This window comes from Aethalodelphis obliquidens, unplaced genomic scaffold (genome assembly GCF_003676395.1).
Source record: "Aethalodelphis obliquidens isolate GAN/ISIS:26980383/991018 unplaced genomic scaffold, ASM367639v1 scaffold65, whole genome shotgun sequence".
In the NCBI taxonomy this organism is placed as follows: domain Eukaryota; kingdom Metazoa; phylum Chordata; class Mammalia; order Artiodactyla; family Delphinidae; genus Aethalodelphis; species Aethalodelphis obliquidens.
In genome coordinates, this window is record NW_020838009.1 from 5,846,713 (window position 1) to 5,861,135 (window position 14,423).

At 51.4% G+C, this 14,423-nt stretch overlaps 1 protein-coding gene across 4 annotated transcripts in view; it reads left to right on the forward strand.

Annotated features, from left to right (window-relative positions):
- ARNT2 (aryl hydrocarbon receptor nuclear translocator 2) overlaps positions 1-14,423 on the forward strand; it is a 194,158-nt gene that overhangs the window by 63,444 nt on the left and 116,291 nt on the right. For all 4 annotated transcript variants that reach the window (XM_027089167.1, XM_027089169.1, XM_027089166.1 and 1 more), the window contains exons 4-5: positions 4,205-4,418; positions 8,092-8,305. In XM_027089167.1, coding sequence (XP_026944968.1) covers positions 4,205-4,418; positions 8,092-8,305 — 428 coding nt within the window. The remainder of the gene's footprint in view (positions 1-4,204; positions 4,419-8,091; positions 8,306-14,423) is intronic.

Here is a 14,423-nt window from a genome sequence, read left to right on the forward strand (position 1 = left end):
TTCTAGTACTGTACTGGAATAGGTTTATAATACTTATCACACAAATAATACATAAAAGACAAACACAAAAAATAAAGAAAACATTGACTCTTTCAGTACCGTACCTTGAAAAGTACAGTAGTACAGTACGACAGCTGGCGTGCAGGGGCTGGCATCGAGTGAACAGGCAAGAAGAGTTACTGACTGGAGGAGGGCGAGGAGGTGGGAGATGGTAGAGCTGAAGGATCGTCAGCAACAGGAGACGGAGGGCAAGCTGCGATGTCACTCATGCCTGACATGGATGGCACAGGTTCTGGTTCCTCGCTGGAATCAGATGCACGTTCGCGTCTTTGAAAGTTCGAAACTTGAAGGTTTGTATGTGGGGGACTCGCTGTGCACAGGGGCTGTGTCCTTGCCTGTCCACTCTCTGTTGCCTCTGCTGGTCTGTCAGTGTCTGTCCTGCCTGCCCGCCCCCAGCGCTCAGACCCTGAGGTGCCCCAGGTGTCTCGGGTCTGTGGTGACCGGGAGACCTGGCCCCGGCGTGGAGCTGTCCTGTCCGTCTGCCTGTGCAGGCCTGTCGTTCCCTTCCCACCAGAGATGGGAGACTCAGCTGCCACCCGCGGAGTTGAAGGAAGATCTTTATTGAGATTTCCAAAGCACCCCTATTTTGTATTTAATCAGGATGGACGTGTATCTCACTGCTCCGATTACCCTTAAGAGGTCAGCCTTGGGAGCCGAGTTGGAAGAGAAACCCAAGGCAGCGTGCAGCTGCACTTCCTCTTTCTTGCCCTTAGTTTCTGCAACCGTGTTCCTGGGCCAGGCTGGGGGCCCTCTTGTCCCAGCAGAGGTGTTATAGCCGACGGCTGTGCCTGCATCCTCAGCTGTCACTGCTGCAGAGCCCTTGCCCCGTGCCCACGTACAGAGGGGCTCATTGCTTTATTGATGCTGCACGTGGGGCACACGAAACTCAGATGCCAAGGGCACAGGCTGCCCCTGCAGCTCCTCCAAGCAGACCCCGCATCGGCCCACACCCTGTGAAGGAGGTGGCCTGGGTCCTGGGGACACTTCCTTCTGTTTTCCCAAGAGGGTGTTTTTCCTGTTTCTTGCCTCCGTGATCTTTCAAAACGGACCTATATATACATACATGTATATGAATAGACATATACGTATTTTAATAGATTCCGTAGCTACACTCATTTATCTTGTTGCTAGGTAACTGGCAGCTCTTCGTCATTTTGACCTTCTGTTGATAACTCAGTCTTATTTCGTGAAACGATTGGAGCATTTTCTGCACTGGTCAGTCAATACAGTCGGTTTTAAACAGTTGCCCTCGCGTCTCCGTCAAGGACCTGATGTCATGAGTTGGGTTTATCCAGTGCAGGGATGAAATTGCTTTAGATCCATGTTTAAGAACTTCACAAAGACTCTTCCCCCCAGATGTTTACAAGGCGAGATGGTCTGTGGCTCTTTTGGAAATAGGATCAGAAGCAGGCGTGCCCTGGTCCAGTCTTGGTGCGGTCGCTGTGGTAACTAGCCAGGGGCTTGGACTTGGCCCTGTGGGTCTGGGGCATCACTGAAGGGCTGGAAAGGGAAGAGCTGGGTTTGCGTCTTTAGAAATATCCGCCCAGTCACAGCACGCAGACTGAACTGAGGGCGATGAGATGAAAGAGGTGACCAGACTGCGGAGGCTGGTGGCACCGAGTTGAGGGGGTGAGAAGTGGTACCAGCCGGTGGGCGTGGGCCGGGAGAAGGTAGAAGAGAACCGGCAGGTATTTAGAAAAGATCTGACGCAGACCGAGTGTGAGGGGAAGAAGCCCTTCACTGTGGGCTGCCCTGAAGGTGAGGAAGAGGGGACAGCGCATTCCTGTGCCATGAGGCAAGTGAAGGAGCTGAGCGCCTGCTGGAACACAGGGCGGAAAAGTGGGTGGGCCCCGACGTGGGGTGCAGGGGGCGTCCTAAAAATCAAGCTGAGGAGGTGGAACTTAGACGGCAAGCCGTAGGAGCAAGTTAGGGTTCGGGAGTGTCTCTGAGCAGGAGATACGGGGAAGCATGTCCAGGGCCCCCCGGCAGGGATGTGCATCCCGCATCATAATGTACCGTTCCTGCGTGGCCAGAGTTTCTGTCCGAGACACCCTTCAGCAGTCCCAGGCAGCGTTCTCTGCACACCGTCTCCGCTCCTGTCTGCCTCGATGAGGTGCAGGCTGGCAGGGTGGAGAGCACGCCCCCGAGCGAGCTCACCCAGGCCCTCCCGGTGTACAGTGCACAGTGGGCCAGCGGCTCCAGGCCACCTGTGACAGGTGTGTGTGGAGGGCACAAGTGGGTGATGGTGATGAAGACTGGGGCACACAGGAGTCCCCTGACCAATTGCCCCCTTCTCCCCACTGCCCCGTCTCTGTGATGGACCCCCTCTGCTTGGTTGTCTTTACTCTCTCCACAGTATACGAGCCCCCGCCCAGGAACCTGAGAGCCGAGAGCCGTTTCTCCCGAACAGCGGGCATCCTCCCTTGCCCCGTGCAGCAGGGGTGCTTGGGCTGCCTCCGGCTGTTTCCTGTGCTCCCTAGTCCGCTGCCAAGGGCCCTCACTATGGGCAGGAGGGGAGACCTTGCCCCAGGAGTCCCCTTGCTGGCCTCAGCTGCCCTCTCCTTCTGCCTTCCCGCAGGACTCACCCACCTCCGAACCTCTCCCCAGCAGCCCGCTGAGGGGCGTGGGAGACCCAGGCCCTGTTACCAGCCCAGCTTCTCACGCTCCTGGTTGCTCGGCCCTCTCCTCCAAGCCCCAGGACCGCCCCTGCACCCAGGCCTGTCTACTCCTGCCCACAGAGGCTGCATCCCAATTCCAGCCCTTTCTTTGATCCTGCTGATTCTCCCCCCAGAATACGCCCCCTTTACCTGCTCCCTCCCAGCTCCTCCCCCAGCCCTTCCAGGAGCACCTCCCGCTCTCCTCTCTTATTCTCTCCTGGGGTCTTTACTTTCCATGTGCCTCTGGGAGCATTTAATCCCATCCTGCCTTCATTTCTACTATGCAAGGTGATGTTTTACCATCCTAACTGGTACTTAGCTGCTTTAGGATAGGAGCGGGGCATTCCCTGGTTCCTTCGTCCCCTCCCCCTTGTGCGCAGGCTCAGTGCTTTTTGTATAGAAGGTGCTCACCAGGCTGCCCGGCTTAGCTCCTCCCCCTTGGTTTGTCGTGTTCACGTGACCCCTGCCTGTGATCAGGCCTGCCTGGCGTCTGCTCCCAGCCTGGGAGGGTGGGGTGCGAAGCCCCATGGATACATGCAGCGTGTGAGGCAGCCTTGCCTGGGGTGCTTCCTTTCTTGCTTAGTGTCACCCTCATACTCTGAGCACCTGTGAAACCCTAAATCCTACAACGGACGTGTGATGTACTTTTAGACAGTTCTTTTATCCAAGGTGACAGCTTTGTCTCAGTGCCGTTGAACTGGGTTGGCTGTCACTCCCTTCCAAGCCTAGAGGTGATAATCTCGAGACAGAAACATTCTATCATCCCTTTTTCTAGTTTAGCATCTTAACACGTCAGCAAGCGTCGCTCTCAGAATTCCTGGCAGCGCTGGGCTTTTTAATTGGCTCTCCGTTGTTTAGTGAGCGGGATGCACCTGTTCTGTTACTAAGCTGCAGAAAATGTGCAGCACATAGTGCGAAGGCTTGTTCACAACTCGATGTGACGTAGGTCTGTGGCGTGGCTGTTCAGTGACACCAAGAATGGCAAGGCTAGACATGTTTCTCACTGCGGGTCAAAGTAAACCACGTATTTGAGCAGATGGTAACTACATTCAGTGTGTGTGCACGTGTGTGTGTGCGCGTGCACGTGTGTGTGTGCACGCACACGTAGCATGTACAGATCCGTGGGTGCACATGGAAAGCATGTTGAGTTCACTTTGATGCCTGAAGGATAATGTCTTCATTCTTTATGCTTATTAAGAAGTACTTAGGTACATGGGAGCAGTGGAAAGCTTTGAGTACGTATTTAGAGGTGAGTCTGAGGCATCTGTAGAAGCCTGTCCCCACCCCACCCCCCGAGAAAGAAACTTGCTAATGTGTCGGGGAGCTGCTCTGCCCAAGATGCGTTCAAAGCCACTGAATTAGCCATTACGAGCTAGTCTTTTGATAACTTGGCATTAACGATGTACGTGCCGTTTTACACCGTCAGACAGTAACCCCCAGTCTGATCCTTCTCTTTCCCCCTCCCCTGATCTCGTGCTTTCGGGAAGAGAGAACCACAGTGAGATTGAAAGGAGGCGGCGGAACAAGATGACCCAGTACATCACCGAGCTCTCTGACATGGTCCCCACGTGCAGCGCGCTGGCCCGGAAGCCAGACAAGCTCACCATCCTGCGCATGGCCGTCTCGCACATGAAGTCCATGCGGGGCACCGGGAACAAGTCCACAGACGGCGCCTACAAGCCTTCGTTCCTGACGGAGCAGGTACCCCATTCGTCCCTCGCCTGCGTGCTTTTCTTCCCCGGTAATGGCATCATTGGAAGGGGAGAGAATGATTGACAGCATCGCCAAGATGAAATAAGCTATGTGGGGAAACAGGGTTAAAGGCTGAGGTAGGGACGAAACCAGGGGATTTTATTTCCATTCTTCACTAGGAAATGCTCTTCCAGGGGTGTTTTGCGTCTTCTGCTTTTTAAATTTCCCATGTACCTTAATAAGGCATCACTCAAAAAAAAGACATTGTGCTTAGCATGCTAATATAGGAAAAAGCCAAGCAAAACCACAGTTCTTCTGTGGTAGAATAGCGGTGGTGATCATGATGGCGATCAACGTTTTGGTAGCCGTCACAACAATCATAGTGGCAAGGATCCTAACAGCCAGCACTTAGGCCTCTGCCCTGAGCCGGGGTCAAAGTCAGATCTTTCTGTGCAGGATTTCATTCAGTCCTTACTCTAGCCCGAGGAGGAAGCCTCTGTAATTCATCCCTGCTTTAGAGGTGAGCAAGTGGAGGCTTAGAGAGCGTCAGTCCCCTGCTCAGTGGTGGGGCCAGGAGTTGACACAGGTTGGTCAGACCCCCAAACCATGTATTTAACAGCTGTACTAGGAGCTGCATAGTTGGGAAGAGCAAACCCAGGAAATGGTCAGTGGGAAGTATTTTGTAACTTGACCGTTCCCTGCGCTGGAAGGCCTGTGTTCTGGGTCATGGTTCTTCTCCATGCTGGTCAGTAGTAGCGCAGATCATCAGATGCCCTCAGCTTCTGTTTGCTCACCTGTGGATGAACATGAGCTCTCTGCCTTCCTGACTCTGAGGGGTGCTGCAGGATAAAGGAGATGATGGACTTGAGAGCACTTTGTATATGGTGCAGGCAGGGGAAAGGGAAGTGATGTGCTGTCGGGGATGCAGGTAGGAAGTGTTAGGTCTCGTCGGGGGCTTCTCGGGAGAGAGCTGGCCCTGGCAGGCTCTGAAGGAGCCCCGGAAGATGCACAGAAACGGGAGAGGAAGGGATTCGACACGAGCAGACCAGTGAGCACAGAGCCTTGGAGGAACAGGTGAGGAAGGCGTGTCCAGAGACAGAATCGTTTATTCTGCCAGTGTGAAGAATCTGTTCCTGTCACAGGACTTAGCTTTAGAAAAAGAGCAAAGGGAGAGGCGCTAACGTGTATTCCTGTGTGGCAGGCATTTTAGCAAGGGCTTGGGTCATCCCAGGGCCCACGTGTTCCTCACCTCGAGGTGTGAGGAGGTGTGGCAGCAGAGTGACCCTCGCTGGGAGGCCACGGGGCCCGGTGGTCCAGGGCACAGGGCCCAGCCTCTTTCCACCTCTGTAAAAGGACCACAGTGACGGCTCCCACCTGGCAGGGTCGTGGAGACAGGTCAGGGAGGCAGCAGAGGAGAATGTTTAACACGGGGCTGCAGTGGAATGAAGGATGGAGAGCCGGCAGGTGAGCAGACAGAAATGCATTATGTGCCTCCTGACCACTAGGATCGTGAAAAGCTTTTTCTCTGCATTTCTTTAATCCTTACGTGGACCTGCCAGGGTCCATATTTGACATTAATCTCTTTACCTGTAAGTGACTGAGGATTAAGAAAGTGAAGAGAAGAGAGAAGGCAGTTATGCAAGTTACATGAGTCCTCCCCATCTTTCTCTCTCGGTTCCCAGGTAGGTTGTTGATGACAACAACAGCTACAAGTGTTAAGCGCCTACTGTGTGCCAAGCCTTTACTAAGTCCTTCACGTGTAAGATCTCACTGAACCTCACAGAATCTCACTGAAGAAAACGTGTGAAGAAATGGAAGCCGAAGATGCTCAGTAGGGAGCCCAGACTTGCACGGTGAAGTGGGAGCCATAGCTGATGGTCTCCTTTCATGCCACAGTCCGTGCCTTTAGACCTAACTGTTGGCTTAACTGGAGAATACAGGCAAGGCTCATTCTGGATTCGGGGCACAGGACCTTGGTCATGAGTGACGTGCTCCCAGAAGACAAAAACCGGGGAGGAGGGTGTAGAAGGAGGGGCCCGTGATGAGGGTGAGGCTCTGTTCCATAAGCCCTTCCCACAGTCCTTGCAAAAGGGCTGAAACTGTGAAAACCTACGTGGAGGCATCAGCGTCCACTTCCTCTCCTCCAAAGACAGAGAATTCTCTACTTTCCCAGACAACCCGTTTCATTTTTTACAGTCCTTCCTGTTGGCAAGATCTTCTCCATACTGAAAGTAAAACCGCTGACCCAATCTTCTGAACTGAGTAAGCATCTAAGCGACATGGAACAGCAGAAGGCCAAGCGAGAGAAATGGACAAAATAAACTTTTCCTTAAAAAATGCTTGTACAGCCTGCTTCCACACTAGATTCCCAGACAGAGGATGTTACAGTTCTGACTCGGCCAAGGGCTCAGAGACGCTGGCAAATCTCCCCAGTTTCTGCTCCCCAGCAGACTCACATGTTCTAATTTTCTGGCTTTTGGAGCCCACTCGGGACGGGCACTGAGGGTGGGGTCAGATGCTCTAGACTCCACGTCTTTTGCCTCCATGCAGATGGCCCTTACTCTGTTGTTCCAGAGGGGCTTCCACCTAAGATTACACGTGAACAAAGGATTCCCAGCAAAAAGTGCTTGCCAACCACTGACTGGAAGGACCCCTTTGTTCTTTGGGCCCTGAGCAGTGTGTGAGGTTGTTAGAGAGGCGGCTGTGGACCCCAGCACACAGGAAAGAGATAGCCCCCCAACTCCTGCAGGAACGGAGCCCCTTTCATTCAGCAGGAAAGGGCTCCTGAGCTTGATGGGAGAATGACAGGGTAGGTAGCCACACCTGAGCTGCCTGCAGGCCCTGCAAAGAGAAGACTTTATAACAGAGTTGACTTTGCCCCCTCTATGTCCCTCTCGGGATGATGGCCAAGCTTCCTGCCGCCCATTCATTGATCCCAAGCAGCTTCCTTCCTGCCTTCACTGACAGTCATGAGCTCTGTGAGTGTGACTCCAGGACTGGTGCAGTCAGCCTCTCTTCTCACCGTAAAGTGACATGGACAATGCTAGGTGCCCTGCCACCTTCCGGGATTACTCTGAGAGTCTGTTGAGATGTTGGCTGTCAAGGAGTTCTGAAAATTTGACAGACATGCAGATGTAAAGTGATACTCTTACATCTGCCGCCAGCATTCAGCTCAGAAAGGAAGGAAGAGAAGAAGAATGAGTGCACTCTGAGTGTGGCAGGTGGTGGCTGGGGAGACACCTGGTGCCTTTCCTTCTCTCCTCCCACTTTCCCATGGTCCCTCCCTCCCTTCCATGAGCCCCATGTGTACCAGGCCCTTCTGCTCCAATGACATGACTGCAGTTTGAATATGTAGGTGAGGCCATTCACACCTCTGACAACCCAACACCTCCCTGGTGATCACTTCTTGCTCTCTCGTTTCCCTGGGCTGGAAATTTCCTCTCTCCCTAAGAGAGGGCTGGTTAAGACAGGGTTAACAGTGTTTGGAGTAGCTGTATCTTAGGGCTAGTATAAGCTTCGTGCATTTGTACAGCTCATCTTCCCAAAACAAACAAACAAAAGCCCCAAAACTGTTTGTGTATCACAATGAATTTCTGAATAAAAGTTGAAGGTTGCTAATAAGACTATTTAATTGTCCTGGGTTTGTCCATGCTTGGTCCTAATCATGATTTTTTCTTCCCAGGAACTGAAGCATCTCATCCTTGAAGCGGCTGATGGATTTCTGTTTGTAGTGGCGGCTGAGACGGGGAGAGTGATTTATGTGTCTGACTCCGTTACCCCTGTGCTGAACCAGCCCCAGTCAGAGTGGTTTGGGAGCACCCTCTATGAACAGGTGCATCCTGACGATGTGGAGAAGCTGAGAGAGCAGCTGTGCACCTCAGAAAACTCAATGACAGGTCAGTGTAGCTCTCTCTCTCTCAAGACTTTTCCCTGGAGAAAAATTTCTTTCATTAAACATATCAGGAAGCTGGAGGTCAGAAAAAATTGCCTACAGGTGAGGGATGTATTTGACTTAGCTTGTGTAATAGCTTCATTCATCCTGTAATGTTTTAAAACTTCATTTTTTTCCTATATTTTACCTGCAATTAGGGCATGTCGCCCCTAGGAAGCACTCTTGACACATTAGTCACAACCACATGCTCTGAAATGAGGGTTATGCCTCAAGTGCATGATTATTTGTGAACCTGATTATAGGCACTGATTTCCCAGACCTTACTTACCAGAAATGAAATTTCTCATTGAGACGTTTAAATACAGTCAGCTCTGCTCTAACCCAAAATGCATGTCATAAAAATCACTGCAGTAAACAGAATCGTGAAACAAAACCCACAGGGCTTAGTGGGAGAAAGTGGGCTGGGAACACAACACTCAAAAATTTGTCAGTGACAGGTAAGAACAAAACTAGGAACCTGATAAAAATGGGAGCACGGCTTGACACATTCGATGGTTAAGAAATTTATAAATAGTACCATAAATGTGGCACTTGACCTTGAAACTGACTTGAAGTTTACTTATGGAAGTGAGCCTCAGAAGGGCTGCCACTTGGGTGTTCCTGTGAAATGGTGCAAGGACAGTCATGTGAAATCAGGCAGAAATCAAAAACTGTAACACCAGATGTTGGACAGGCTATGGCTCATAACACACACGGTAAATTGAGGCAGCTGCTGTGTGCCTGAGTGTGTGCATTTTGTGAATTCCTATGTGGCTGAGTTCAGCTGGGTGCAGTTTTCTGTGTTCATCTAATATGTCTTGCAGATGAAATCATGCATCAGCAAACACAAAATTCACATTCTGCTCAAATTGTCCCCCAATGGATCAATGGCACTGGAACAGATTTGCGTTTTCAAAACAAGCGTTATAGTAGAGCTGACTTATACCATGATGCGTTCATTCCACTTTATGATAGATCTGTTTGTGCAGTGGTGTTCTTCCTGCCACACTGAGAGCTACTGGATCCTCATCCACTTCTGTGTCTGCCTGCAGAGCCTTACTCGGTGCTTGGCATGCAGTAGGCATTCAGCAGAAGCCTGGTGAGCAAATGAGGCAGTGCTTTGCTCATTGTAGTGGTCTGCGAGGGCTGCCATAACAAAATACCACAGGCTGAGTGGCTTAAACAACTGACATTTATCTTCTCACAGTTTTGGAGGCTGAAAGTCCAAGATCAAGGTGTTGACAGGTTTGGTTTCTGGTGAGACCTCTCTCCCAGGCCTGTAGACGGCCACCTTCTCACTCTGTGCTCACATGGACTTTCCTCTGTGTCCACACATCTGTGGTGTCTCTCCCTCTTTATTTATTTATTTTTGGCTGCGTTGGGTCTTCGTTGCTGCGTGCGGGCTTTCTCTAGTTGCGGCGAGCAGGGGCAGCTCTTCGTTGTGGTGCGCAGGTTTCTCATTGCAGTGGCTTCTCTTGTTGCGGAGCATGGGGTCTAGGCGCATGGGCTCAGTAGTTGTGGCTTGCAGGTTGTAGAGCGCAGGCTCAGTAGTTGTGGCGCACAGGCTTAGTTGCTTCACGGCATGTGGGATCTTCCTGGCCCAGGGCTCGAACCTGTGTCCCCTGCATTGGCAGGCTGATTCTTAACCACTGCTCCACCAGGGAAGTCCCACTCCCTCTTTCTTCTTATAGGGACACCAGGCCTACTGGATTAGGGCCATACTCTTTTGACTTTATATGACTTTATTTACCTCCTTAAAGGCCCCGTGTCCAAATACAGTCACATTCTGAGGTTCTGGGGGGCTAGGATTTCAAGATATCAATTTAGGGGGGACACAGTCCAGTCCATAACACCTATGATAAGACTGAATCAGATGTTGTCAAAAGTGACAGCAGTACCACTGTTTCTGAACGATAATAGTCATTTTCTCAGAGTTGGTTATCAATGATACATGAAAAGGAGGGAGAAGATAAAGGATTAAGGTGTGAGGACAGAGCCTACATTGTGCTTATCTCGTGTCTCCTGAAATGGTGACACGTGACCGTACTTGTAAAACAACGGCGCTGAAACAGACGCAAAGAAAGACGTGCTCTGCCATCCTCCAGCCTGGGGTGAATTAGAGAACTCCCTGTAGAAATCGTTGGGAACACACCTTGTAAAGTTAGATATCTGGGAGGGATGTGAAAGGGAAATAAAGCAGCCAGGAAGTGTTGGTTTGACAGCTGAAATCACCTTCTGTGGAAAGAGCTGTCTTTTTCCAGACTTCAGTGTTTGAACACAGGATGTGGCTTTTTGAAACCAGTCAGGAGACCCAGCTGGGGCAGTTGGTGGGGGAAGTGATGGTCAAGGGCAGGTCAGGCTCTGGGTCAAGGGTTTAGCCAGCGGGCTCACCAGAGTTGGGTGGACACTTCTGTGTGTGGGAAGTCTTAATGTGTCTGGCAATGTTTAAAGGGGCAGAGTGAACCACATTTGGACAGAAATGTCCCTGGAGTGGACCCTGGATGGTGGCCTTGGCATCCTTCACCTCCAAAAAGTTCCTTGTGCTCTTTCGTGGCTTTTCTTCTTTTTCCTTTCCTCTCTTCCTTCCTTTCTTTCTTCCTCCCTTCCTCCCTCCCTCCCTCCCTTCCTTCCTCTCTCTCCTTTTTTTTTTCTAAGAACGCTGAACACGAATCCCTCCTTACTCCATTTTAAAGTGCACGTTACTGCATCCTTAACTCTAGGTACAGTATTGAAAGCAGATCTCTAGAACGTACTCATCTTGCATAACTGAAACTTTATACCCATTAAGCACAAACTCCCCATTTCCCCTTCCCCCCAGCCCCTGGTAACCACCATTCCCCTCTCTGCCTCGATGAGTTGGACCACTTTAGGCACCTCGTATAAGAGGAATCAGGCAGTATTTGTCCTTCTGTGACTGGCTCATTTCACTTAGCATACTGTCATCTAGGTCCAAACCTATTGTCGCAAATGGCAAGACTAACTTCTTTAAGGCTGGATAATGTTCCATTGTATGTATAGACCACATTTCCTTTATCCATTCATCTGTCAACGGGCATTTGGACTGTTTCTGTATCTTGGCTATTGTGAACAACGCTGCAGTGGACGTGGGAGTGCAGATAGCTCTTTGAGATCCTGCTTGCAGTCCTTTTGGATATACACTATAACCAGAAGTGGGGCTGCTCCCAGGCAGGGTTGATTCTCACCCAGGCTCTCCTCATATAACAAAAAAGGTGTTTACTAGAAGCTCTAAGTTTATGTTCTACTAGCTTTGCAACACCAGCAGAAACTGTTAGCCTTCCCAGTACTTCCAGCAAATGTCCCAGGATTGGCTCTCTTGGTCCAGCTTGGGACACCTGCTCTGCCCTATTCCGGTGGCTAGGGAGTCTGAGCCAGGGTGTGAGGCCGGCTTCTCCATCCAGGGCACTTGGACCCAAGAGGTGGGGAGATGTGATTTCCCAGAGGAAATTAGCGCAGTCACTAAAAGTTGGCCCTGGCCGGGAGAGCCAGGCTCTGGGCGTTAGAAGTGATGCCCATGGGGAAGGATGGGCGTTCTCCTGGAGAACGGGGAGCACCTTCTCCTCTTACTGGGAATGCTGGGGATATTGGGGTTTAAGGATTCTGAGCTGAAGATGGAGCCAGTGTCAGGTATGAGGGAGGGCAGTGATCAGGTGAAAGTTTGATGGAGGGAGGGGCTGCAGAAATAATTACTGTGGGTCTTGGAGTGACCTGAGCCCCAGCTTACTGTGTGGAAGGAGAGGAACCAAGGGGAGACCCGGGCTTTCTAGATGGTGGCAGAGCCTCTGACTATAACTGGATGTGCCCAAGGGGTGGGGTCAGAGGGCAAGCAGCACAGAGACCTGCCCAGCAGAGTGCAGAGAGAGCGAGTCCTTCTCTGTATCTTCCATGATCTATCCCAAGACCCCACCCACTCACTACCACTCTGGAAAGCGCTGATCCTGGCGAGCAGAAACTGGAAACGCCTTGTCAGTGATGCTGTGCTGCACAGGAAGTGCCTGGTGGCCCCGGCTGGGAAGCGGACGTGGAAGAGGATAACCCGTGGCCTCGTCAAGACTAGGTTTATTTGGCCCATTTCCCCACTCTGCTCTTCTGTGGCTCTGTTTCTGCTTGGCTCTTCCTTCATTCAGAGAATTGGGTCAGCCTTTTGGTTCAGTATAGGGAAGAACTTTGCAATAGTTAGAACTGTCCAAAGGCACAAAGAGCGTAAAGCCAAGTTTGGATTAACATTCCTTCCTTCCTTCCTTCCTTCCTTCCTTCCTTCCTTCCTTCCGTCCTCCCTTCCTCCCTCCCTCCCTCCCTCCCTCTCTTCCTTCCTTTCTTTTCTTTCCTTCTTTCCTCTTTCCCCCTCTTTCTTTATCCAGTCACTACTTTTTAAAAATCATTGGGGACTTCCCTGGTGGCGCAGTGGTTAAGACTCTGTGCTCCCAACGCAGGGGGCCCGGGTTCGCTCCCTGTTCAGGGAACTAGATCCCACATGCATGCCGCAACTAAGAGTTCGCATGCCACAACTAAGGACCCTGCCTGCCACAACCAAGACCTGGTGAACCAAATAAATAAGTAAATAAATACTTTTTAAAAAAATCATTTATTCATTCATTCAACTATTACCTGTTTTGCATGGCCATAGAAAGGTCATTTGGGATGCAGCCTCTCCTTCCCAATCACCGACAGGAGTTTCCAGCTGTTGTTGAATGAATGGACCCCCATTTCTTAATTGTTCCAAATTATTTGTGATAATTCGGGGAGAGCCCCAGCCAGGTCAGTCCCTGAGGCCTTTGGCTGGAAAGCTCCAGTGCGTGATTCACATGTCCCAATCAGCTGTGATTAAGCTTCCCTATCTCCCCGAGAGCTCCGCTGAAGTCCAGAGATACTTTCAGCCTTGGATCACAGGATTTGGCTGGGCCGTGGTCCGGGCACAGATAGCAGCTCACCAGGAAGCCGTGCTCAGCCAGCTCTGCTGGCTGACCTGTCATCACGCTGTTTCTGGGAGAGGTTAAAGATGCTGCATCTGCTGTGCAGTCTCCCTGCTTGTCCGCGAGAGGGGACGCCTTTGGGACCCATCGCATGTTTTGCTTTTATTTTCTCACTCAACCCTAACAGGGAACTATTAATAACTATAACAAACTCTCTTACATTCTGATAGCACGTTTTTACCACTTTAGTGGATATGAACCCAGGCTGCACCTGCATCTCCTAAGAGCATCTTAGAAATCATAGGCCCCCTGGGCCTAGACTCAAGAGCTACATTTTAATGAGATCCCCAAGGGATTTATATGCACATTCTAGATTGAGAAGCCCTGAACTAAAGAATTTAGCAAGTTGTGGTTGGGGTCTTGCAGCTGCTGGGGTCGGGGACATCCTTCGACTGCTGGGACCGGCAGGAAGCGGTGGGATTGGCCCCAGCGACCTCTGCTGCCCGTCTTGGATTTGCCCAGCTCTCGGGCCCGAGGCCAGGCCTTTGGGGAGAGCAGTTGGAGGAGCAGCCCTTGGAGGCTTGATGCCCAGGGCACTGGCTGGCCAGGCAGGGGCACGAGCATACACAGAGCAGCCTGCAGCCCTGGGACCTCGCTCTGCAGTCCACACATGGCAGACTCTCCACCAGGGTCAGGAGGAGGTTTGCAGGGTCGGCAGTTGGCATCCCCCCCTGCAGAAGAGGAGGAGAGCAAGGAGCTGAGGGCGGGCTCACACCGCGCCCTCGCGGACCCTCTGGAGCAGAAGCAAACTAGTTACGCGTGGCACCGCAGAGGACAGCAGGCCCGCCTGGGAAAAGAGCTGACGGCAGTCAGCATTCAGCCTCACCCACCCAAGGCAGCTGGGCCTCCGTCGTAACACTTTGCAAAGGAGGGCAAGGACGAAACCGTGTTGGACTCAGCCACGCAGCTGGGTCCTTCCGGGAAGAATGTCAGGCCAATAATTGGTCCCCCAGGGGTCCCATGAAGTCCACCCCTGTGATATCAGCTCTGGAAAAATATAGTCTGTTTCCAAATGTCAGTCATGAAGGTAACTTCATGAAAACCATACTTGCAAATCTATAGCTTATTTTCTTTGGAATAGCCACACTTAGT